General features: G+C 48.4%; 1 protein-coding gene across 1 annotated transcript in view; it reads left to right on the top strand.

Annotated features, from left to right (window-relative positions):
- The window catches only part of T265_12118 (hypothetical protein), a gene marked incomplete at both ends in the record, with an annotated part of 9,638 nt that extends 2,923 nt beyond the window's left edge, over positions 1-6,715 (top strand). Inside the window, 4 exons of the mRNA XM_009179116.1 lie at positions 506-723; positions 3,325-3,650; positions 4,857-5,188; positions 6,275-6,715. Of these exons, the coding sequence (XP_009177380.1) occupies positions 506-723; positions 3,325-3,650; positions 4,857-5,188; positions 6,275-6,715 (1,317 nt within the window). The remainder of the gene's footprint in view (positions 1-505; positions 724-3,324; positions 3,651-4,856; positions 5,189-6,274) is intronic.
- Between the last annotated feature and the right edge of the window lie 3,835 nt (positions 6,716-10,550).

The raw sequence follows: 10,550 nt of genomic DNA, 5'->3' as shown, positions 1-10,550 counted from the left end.
AAAAAATCGTTCAGCTGTAGCACCCTTTCGGTGCCTAGCTGCCATGCTACCCAAAGGAAGCACGAGGGCTGAGATACTTCCAGGTTGCCCAAGCCTGGACAGGGGACGTCGAGAGGCAGAAGTCGGGTTCGAACCACGGACCTTCCGGCCAATAGATTCAAGCTCTTACCACTTGCGTATTTGGAATGGGGATAGCGTTGAACCTCGAAGGTCTGTGCGCACTGGTGTTTGTCATCAGCCTTTAGAAGTGGGTTCTGCCAAGAAATTACCATTGTACAGCAACGCACCTAGGAAACACCGACGGAACCCGCGCGCATCATTAGGAATCGATTGATGTTAGAGTAAGACGGATCGGTCTTTTCTTTCCTGCTTGTCACTCATGCAGATCACCGTTTTTATGGCTGCTGGGTAATTTTTCTTTTCCAAGGAGAGATTCTTGTTTGGTTCATACGGAATGTCAATAAGTTTTCGCTTCCTTTTACGCACATTTTCTCATCGCTTCCAGGTCCTCCACGACTGTAATTCACCCTACATCGTGGGCTATTATGGTGCATTTTTTGCCGACGGTGACATCAGTCTGTGCATGGAATACATGAACGGCGGCAGTCTGGACGTCGTACTACAACATGCGGGTCGCATACCCGAACCAATTGTCGCCAAATTCCTTTACTCTGTCCTCAAGGGGTTGGTCTACCTGGGTCAAACTTTGCATATTATTCATAGGTAGGTCAACTAATCGTTTTGTTTCGTTCTCTGCTACTACTGAGGAACTAGATAATCGACATCTTCGTGGGCAACATGTATGTTATCGTTCTGCCCTAAACGACGTGTATTTCCCCCTTGATGAAACACACGGCTCATGAGGTTTGCGGAGAGCTCTTCTTCAGCTGTAGCACCCTTTCGGTGCCTAGCTGCCATACCACACGGAGGCACGAGGGCTGGGATACTGTCAGGTTGCCCAAGCCTAGACAGGGGAAGTCGAAAGGCAGAGATCGGGTTCGAACCACGGACCTTCCGGTCAGTAAATTCCCGCTCTAACCACATGGTCCACCACGTCCATCTTTTCCATAACCCGTGGCTGGTTTTGCACTCCTTTTCTCCTGTGAGCTAGGCGTGGTCACCACTATAATTTGCGACTTAGTTTACTTTGTCGATCGCGTACAATCTGGTTTCAAGTAGCGCATAGGGTTGGTGGTAACTCGGAGACTGTGTCTGTGTGATGAGCCTCAAGAAGGGTAGTGGTTTATTCTTTTGGCTGTCCACTGGGATCTGCATACCTTCGAGGGCAAATCAAGTTATCCGCCAAACCATTTAGCCAGACTGCAAGCGTGGACTTTGGGTTTGATCCCACCCAATATTCTAGTAACACTTCTGGCTCTGTAGGTATGAGGTGCTTGCGAAGTCCTGAGAGCAAAGGCGATGTCTTGCAGAGTTGTATGGCGTAGCATACCATAGTGCAGTGTAGTATGAATAAAATGGGACCTCAACTGTGGCACTCTTTTGGTGCACAACCCGCAGTCATTGAATCATCAGTTTCTGCTCTGCGGGATGCCTTTGGCTGACAGGCAGATGTGTTCCACAACTCAATTACCCAGCCTTGCCATCCTGTTTTGTTAGGAGTATCTTAAGTTATGGTGAAATTTAGTTGTCTGCACAACACCGAGTTGCTATCTTCAGTGAGTAGACCGCTTAGGCCACAGCTACCTCCTAACTGGACCGCGTGAATGAACTGCTTCAACTGTCGGTGTTACGTGAACCGTGTCCTATCCATGGATGCTAAAAGTGACGTATTTCCCTGTCCTTCTGTGATCCCTCGACACTTGTCGCTTACTGGTTCTGTGCATGTTCCGAGTGAACAAATTCACATCAGATCTCTTTTTATGCTTGAGGCAGTCCATGCTAACACTCTCGTAAACTATGGCTCTCTAAATTCAACTTGATTCCTATATCACTCTGTTCGGTAGAGCATCCACGAACACTGGGAGTCTCAACACTCAACTTCACAAATCACAAATATCCCACGACATTTTGGATTTTAGGAGCAGAAACTGTAATAGCGATCATGTCGAACTCTCCTGTAACCGACATTGGTTCATTATGATTGACTAGACTGATAAGGATCGACGGAATGACAAACAGGCATCCACAGACCATCATGTGTTCGAAATAAACATTATCGGCTCGTTTGGAAATCACATCCACACACGTCAGAATTCCCCAATAGTCAACGTTGGGAATTCTGAAACGGGAATATTCGAGGCAATAACTCTCCAACCAATGACACGCGATTTATTTCTCCCGAATTGCAGCCAGTCCTCCCCTTTCGGTCGTTTGGGGGCGAGATGGTCCAAGTGGTTTGAGCGCGAATCTACTGACTGATTCGAGCCCGACCTCTGTCCTCGAATTCCCCTGTCTAGGCTTGAGCAACCTGGCAGTATCCCAGCCCTCGTGCAAACTTCGAGTGGCATGGTAGTTAGGCACCAAAAGGGTGCTACAGCTAAACGATTCTTTTTGGTTGCTTGCTCGTGAGTGGGACTAACAAACTGAAATCTACTCATCAAATGGCATCAGTGTTTGTTCACGGATAGCTATTCAATTAACTCCCAGGATTTGGGTTTTGGGGAAATTGTTAAAATGATAAACAGATGAAAAAGGAAAGGGTATGTGTTTCACCTAGCGTGATACAGATTTTTATGGTGAGACTATGCATTTGTTTCCGGAAGAGCACAACAGCTTCGCCTTCAATCGGTACTCAGTATGTCTTCCTCAAGGCTGACCATTCTCCAACATGACCCAGTAGGTCCATTTCTGTATGAAATCTCCCTTTGGGGACGCCGGGGTGTCTCGCTAACTTTTACACGACTTCGTTACGAGTAGATTTCATCTTCCGAACGAGTAGAACATGAAATGGGACGCTTCTTCACGTCTGTCGACCTTTATTCTGGATAGGACCAAATCTAGTGTTTTTGCCAATAACGTGAAAATCTGTCATTGAGGAGTTCAGATCTTCACTTCGAATCTGAACTTAGGCGTTCTGTCGAACAGTACTTAGCGAACAGAACTCTATGGTTACGTGACCGGAGCAACCGGGAACTTTCACATCCTATGTGTGAATTCAGCATAGCAAGTTTAGTTCGGTTGATTACGTTGAGGTAGCAGGTTCACCCTCGCTTTTCTAATCGAACCCTGTTGATCTGCACATTTGTCGTTCAGTCTAATGTGAACCCATCCAGTATTATCACACAGATCAGGTTCCAGGGATTTCCGAAACCTTTGTCTTTCGTTTGGGCAGATGTCTCCGTGCTTTTTTATCGGTCTGTCTAGGGACGTGAAGCCGTCCAACATACTGGTCAAACGCAATGGCGAGGTCAAACTTTGCGACTTTGGTGTCAGTGGTCAACTCACCGATTCTCTGGCGAATTCGTTTGTCGGAACGCGCAGCTACATGGCTCCGGAACGTCTTACAGGTGAACAGTACAACATATTAAGCGATGTGTGGAGTGTTGGACTGTCGCTTGTGGAACTGGTCACTGGTCGCTACCCAATCCCCGCGACTGACGAAAAAGTTTATCTGGCCGCCTTCAAAGCAGACCGGGCCTCGAATCTAGAAGAACACTTGGATGTTGCTAAACACGGACGTCCCCTCCCTGGTAAGTCTGGTCCACCCAGCTCTCTTGAGAATGACGACAGCGTTGTAGAACATTATGGATTTCATCAGATTCTTGTAACACCTGATGCCTTTTGGGGTGCAGCATGCTTGGACCAATTTGTTTTCCAGTACCGCTTATTGAGCCCGATCTAAAGCTGCCACCTTGATGTGGTGGTCGGGCTTGAGTGTTGCAACGACTCCGCCGGCTACGCTGGCTGGAATGCCGTTCTACAAGGTGCAACTATGCCAAGTAGGCCAAAGGGGAGCAGTCAGACTAAGACCAACGAGACCCCTTACGAGTAATCGTGCTACGAGGCGGTCTGGGGGTGAAGTTGTACTGTCCTCTGAGGCGGGAGTGTGAAGGCAGTAAAGTGTTTCCCCCAGGCTACCAGCATGTCCATATTTACGGAAGCAGCGATGTTGCCTTTCCCAGAGGAAGGACGGCTTAGAAAAGGTCGGCCCAAAAAACCGCACACTCCGATCGCCCAACCGTTGACCGTGACCGCCGGCGCATTATCCGATACGGTCGAAATACTTTTAAAACCAAAGAACCCGGTGATGCTTAAAAGGCACCTGCTGTGCACAGCCGCATTAGGAATGAGACAGTAATGCCTTATTCCCTGCGCCCTCGTGTTAGGCCAACCCCCTGCAGCCGAGCAGGTCAAACTATTGAATCATCGGCTCCCGGTAGGGTCCCCAAAGAAAACCCTACATTCTCCCACTGCCTTGTGGGTCAGACTTTTGAGTCCAAACTTTTGAGTCAGAGGCTAGGGGCAGGGTCTCCGAACAAACCGTGACATGCTCCCACTGCCTTGTAGATCAGACTTTTGATTCCAAGGCTCAAGGTGGGGTACCTCAATCCAACCCCGTTCTTCGGCCCACGCAGTTCCGTGTCCACTGGTGTCCCTCCCCAAACATTTTCCACCACAAGCAAACGTCGCGGAGTCATTTAACTGTCAGTTATTTGACCGAAGGGCCTTATGTTCCTCGCTGCCTATTAACAATAAACAAAATCACACCCTTCTAAATCCATAAAATCCTTTCTATGTAGGAGCTTTCAACGTTCGTGCTCTATGTCGAATTGGCCAACAGTTAATCCTAGTTTAAACCTTGTACTTTCTGAAAATTGATGTATGCTGTGTCTCCAAAACACGCATACAAGCCCCAAGCGCGGTTATGCATCTCAGAACGACAAGGATGATCTCAGCTCTACGTTTCTCCCTTCGCGTGTCCGATAACCCAGAAGCGATGACCCGTGAAATATATGGCGTGGGTGTTGCACTCAGCCTCAGAGCTGAACACACTTTGCTGGATTGGATCCCAGTGAACAGTCGTCTCTGCGCCGTCCGGTTATCCAGTTCAATTAAATTCAGTGCTTATCAACATAAAAAGCGGTGTCTGTTTGTAGTGTCGGCTTATGCTCCAGCAGACTGCAGTTCTGATGCAGAGAAGGATACTTTCTATCGAGAGCTATCCGGGCTCATTCGTCAGGCAAAAAGCACTGACACTGTTATCCTTGCAGGCGATCTGAATGCTCAAGTAGGTCGTCTGAGCTCTTTGGAATCACATTTGGGTGATCGATTCGGAGTCAATTCTTGTGCACAGACAACGGTGATCGGCTCTTTTGGTCATGTGCTAATCATGAACTGGCAAGTGTGAACTCCCAACATAAACACATTGCGTAACCTGGCGGCCACCGACTGCAAATCACCTGTGGGCCCAGTTAGACCACGTGGCCGTGAGCCACCGATGGAGAACCACAATTCAAACCTGCGGTTCCTTCCGGAGTACACCACTTGATTTCGATCACGCCATGGTGTGCGCACGCCTGACAGTTCGTATCCCTTCAGGCCCTCGCAAGTCAGCAAGAGGAATGCCAATCCATTGTCTTGGAGAACAACCATAGCTTGATAGTACCGATCTGAGCGAGCCCAACAACACTCCACCGTAAACCAGTACTGTGGTGGCAGTGAGCATACGGATGAAGCTATGTTAGCCGCGTTCACTGCTGCCTGTCTGACCTTTCCGATTCGACCACAAGACCACTGGATGTCGTCGAGATCGCTGTCCATGGTTGATGCCAGGAAAGCCATGCCAGCAGGCAACGAATACGACGGCGCCAAATAGTGAAAAATCTAAGGAAAGTCTAAGAGCTCTTGTGGACATTGAAAGCTCTGGAGATGGAGAAGACATTTGCTACGGGAAACAGCCGTGCCCGTCGGAAGGAGAAATAAAGTAGGAAATATCCGTACTGAAACGTTACAAGGCACCAGGAACGGACGGTCTCTATCCACCCTCTTCAAAGAAGGCGGAGAATCCCTGAGGACGCATCTGACAAAGTTTATTGGTGCTATATGGAACGAATACAAGGTGCGTGCAGAATGGGGCATGTCGACAGTTATCCCTATCTTTAAAAAGGGTGCGCGGACGCTGTGTGAAAACTATCGTGGCATCTGCCTATTAGCTGTGGCATTGAAGGTGCTCTCTGGTTTTATCATTCGAAGGTTGACTGAACACAGGGAGAGGCATATCCGTCAAAGCACAGCCGGGTCCCGTCCTGCAAGAGGATGCATCGATCATATCCTCACCCTACGACAGATTCTGGAACAGTGACACTGCTTCCAGCAACCAACAATGGTTGTGTTTCTTGATCTAAAACCTGCCTTTGACTCTGTAGACCGTCATGCACTATGGCAGTGTCTGTGGAGCAAAGGTGTCCCTCATAAATTCTTGACCCTCATTAAGGCGCTGTACGCCGACTCCTGTGGCCGTGTGGAGGTCAACGGGAAGCTCTCTTCTGAGTTCACCACACTAAGTGATGTCAGACAGGACTGTCCTCTTTCACCTTTCCCCTTCAACGTCGTCATTGGTACGATCATGGAAGACTCACTATCAGCCTCTAATGCCCGTGGGGTCGAATTGCTCCCGGGGCGTCTGCACACAGACATCAAATACGCAGACGACATAGCTCTTCTGGGATCTGACCCTGTGGAAGTGCAAAGGATACTAAATGGTCTAAATAATTCTGCCTCACGGTTTGGATTGCACTGTAAAGCGCCAATGTAAAACTGGATGGGCTTGAACCCTAGCCTGATGCTTACGTATGAACCGATTGAGGTAGTAGACAAATTTTGTTTGCCTGGGCGGCTGTATGGATTCCGGTGGTCTCGCAAAAGATTATCTCTCCCTCCGAATAGGCAATGTCAGCGCAGCTTCTGTGAACCTGTCACATGTGGCGAGGGCGTGACATCGGCTTATCCGTCAAGGGTCGAGTTTACAATGCTGCGGTGCGCTCCATATTACTATATGGATCAGAAACCTGGTCGCCACGTGCCGAGCACGTCAAAAGATTTTCAGTGTTTGACCATCGCTGTCTTTGGAGCATTGTACGAGTCTGGTGGGAACACCAGGTCAGCAATCCTGAGGTACGTCGAACGGTATGCGGAAGAAATAACTCACCCTGAATAGATGAACTGCTCACATTGTATAGGTTGCACTCGTGCATCCAAGCTATTGCCTTCAATGCATAGTTCTCTTCCCTCCCCATTCCCTCACCGACACTGCTGTAGTTACGCGCGAATTTATCAGCCTCCAGTGCGCATCTATCCACCTCACGAAATCATCGGTGAACGAAACTGTGGCAGCTACAACCACTGGACGATGGTCAACACGGGGACGCCATCCCGAACTCAGGTTTGGTGTTGTAATCCGACGGCATTACCAAGTCTGGATTGGGCGTTCTTTTGAAACCAGTGACTGCCCACAAATTTCACGCGGATTTTGAATGAAGACGCTTACTCGGGATTCCTAATGCATATGCCGCCGAGGAGAAGCCCTGTGTGACGAAACTGGACTCTGAAGCTGTGTAAAGATTTCATTCAGCCGTTCCGGGAACCAGTTAATAGTTTAGAGTAAGAGCTTCATCAGTCCCTTGAAAGTCTTACGTCCCAGACGTAACACCGAACACGCGCTAACTGTGGCAACCCCCTCAGTTGACTCCATTGGTGTGGTCAATTTTGCCTGTTCTGGCAAGCAGACAAGTGCAGCACGATTGTAGGCAATATAACCCTCCGGCTAACGTAAATCCCTGTCTGATTGTTATCTGTGACTTTCGTGTATAAAAGACAGCAGGCTTCGTCCTTCTTTGTTAGCTTTCCCTCCCGATTCCCACTCAAATGACCTTGGTCTTTACTAGCATGAGCTAGTACCTCTATCCTATGCATTGCCCGAACTTGAATTTTGAGGCGTTGGATACTGTCAGAAGCATCCAGAGATGAAAAGTACATGTGCAGAGAACGACGCGTCCCTAAGGTCACCATCGGTGCCACACGTTCCGAACAGTCGATGGGTTGGCGGAGCTGACCAAACACGGCTTAGAAGCATGTGACCAGCGGAGTGGGTGTGAAATTGTTCACGGCAGGAAAGTTGCCATTGGCTGGACAGAACGAACAAGCGAATGACCATGTTTAGCAATTTAGCCATCCTACATATTTACAGAGAAGCTCTGTCTGTGACCTCACAATACAGCCGTGTCCCGGGTCCGCTGTCTTCTTATGGCGTAGTCTGGGCGGTCAGTTCAGGTGTAACCAATAGACGGCCACCCACGACACAGCAGATACCTTGGGTCCATTTCCGATGAGCCCATTGGTTTTCCGTTCAGGCTGTTTGTGGAAACTCCATTCAACTCACCGAGTGCCGGTACGCAGTCTATCAGTCGGTTTGTCTCCTAATCTCTTCCATTGTGGCGATTTCTTCGTTCTTGAGAACGTACAAAAGGATTTCGTTCTTCTGTGTGAGTGTACACAGTGCGCGAAAAGAGGACCCATGTGGTCCTATTAGTTTGACTGTTTTTATTTCCTGAGTCTAAGAAGTGCGCAAAATTCAGTGAAACCGGCTATTGGCGGGGAACGTCGGAAATCGGAGGCCTAGAACGTACAAAACTTTCTATCCAGTGTGGTATGGTGCATAAGGGCTCTAAACTGGTTCGCAAACGATCGGTTAAATCATGACACCTTAAGTTTCATTTTTTCCTGCGGTCATATACCTGGCTTGTTTTGATGAAGCTTGTAAAAGCCCGCGTCCGCGTGGAAGTAACGTGTCTTGAGTACGCGCAGAAATGTGAAGCAAGACCAGCAGGTTTCTTCATCCCGCTCAAGTGCCATCTCACGGAGAACCTGCTTGTGTGGTTGACTCCCTTTGGAGGAAAAATTGGGTTACGTAGCATGGCACGCGTCAACAAGTGCTTTCTCCGAAGTTCGAGCCTCCAGTTGGTTTCACCGCACGTCTCGAAAGCTTACGACAGCCTTCTTTGGGACAGTAGATTCAGACAAACTGCCGTTGTTGTAACACCATGGATGGTAATTTGAACCCCGCAGGCTCTCAGTGAAGCGGTTATGATTGGGTCATGGCCATCTATTTTAAAATCCTCGTTTGAACATGGGAATCTCTCCTTGATGACTTAACATGATGCTCAACCGATACATTTGTTTGATGAATCTCGAAAACCTGAATCAGTTCCGTGGTTGGCATCATCATCATCATCGACATCATGACATCTTGTTCAACGCCGATGCTTCATTGCCGTACCCCGTGGTCGGCACCAGTTGTTGCAAAAGACGGACAACTGGTTTCAAGGTTTCCCATTTAGTAAGCTTTGAACCGGCGATCTGAGGCGCTTCCGGGTTTTTGACCACTGATGTCTCAGGATGATGACTGGCATATAATGGTATCAACGGATCCTTAACGGGGTGATGATAAAACGGGTGTTGGAGGTACTTTAGTTATGGGAAACGTCCGGGATCCTCAATTACGGTGGCTCGGATGTGGTGCGCACGCAGAGTTATTGCATAACAAGACGAATGTTCGCCTTACCTTCCTCAGAATGGCGCAAACTGCGGAGTAGACATCGTGGGAAGCGTGTGGAAAAGATGACCAAAAGTGTGGGTGTTGTTTATGCCGCCCGTCTTCTAGGATGAGTTCCCCGTGAATCCTCCCGTGCTTGGCTGGAGACATTGCAAGACATGGTGGTTCATCGATGTCAACAGCGTTCGTATCGTCAGTTCCCTACTAGCTTATTATCCGGTCGAGGGTTTAGAGCTGTCGGTGCCTTCACCAGGTTGCTTTCGCATCCGTCTTTTATCAACTTGACGCTCCAAGGATAATTGAATGGAAGTATATAACAGAGAGGCATCAGTGTAAACCTTTTTTTGCTGTCGACGGTGTCACTTACGATCATGACGCGATCTAGTAGGAGATATCGCCACCTGCATTGCAGATTACCAAATCCATATTCATTGGTCATCCGAACCCAGCTGTATATCTAGGACCTATGTTTATCTCCGCTACTTAACTGAGTCTGTTCAGCTCATCCGCCGACTTCTTATGGCCTTCAGCATCCAGACCGGCTCCAGTAACCATTCGTAACAATCGCAGCCCGTTGAACTATGAATCTTTGCCTGCTGTGTTTACGAAAGGTCGTTGATATCGGTCTAATTATGTCAGCCCTACAAAGTGGCCTGTAATCTCTTGCATGTACCAGCTCAACAGTGTGTAATTGCACTCGGCTATGCTGCGCTACCAGATGTGACCAATGCACGTGTCAAATGCACATCGCCTTGTTAGGAGAGTTTTTCGATGTAAAAGGGAGCTTTATTTGGAATTTTCAAATTCCACTCGACCTTGACAGGCAAGTACACGGGTCTTGGTAGATGACCTGTCTTTTCAACACTCAACAAAAACCATCCGGTCCACCGTCTTGATCATTTCTCGTCCATTTTCTTCATATTTGTTCCATCAACCCTTAAAAGGTTCATCTAGGTCGGACGGCTTTGTTTCCCTTGACCAGCTGTTGAGCTCCCGCCTTGTTACTTTGTCCAGCTGTTCTCTCTCTCCATCTATCGGG

The sequence above is a fragment of the Opisthorchis viverrini genome (genome assembly GCF_000715545.1).
Source record: "Opisthorchis viverrini unplaced genomic scaffold scaffold4381, whole genome shotgun sequence".
Taxonomy (NCBI): Eukaryota; Metazoa; Platyhelminthes; class Trematoda; order Opisthorchiida; family Opisthorchiidae; genus Opisthorchis; species Opisthorchis viverrini.
This window is presented reverse-complemented; position numbering and strand designations above follow the sequence as displayed.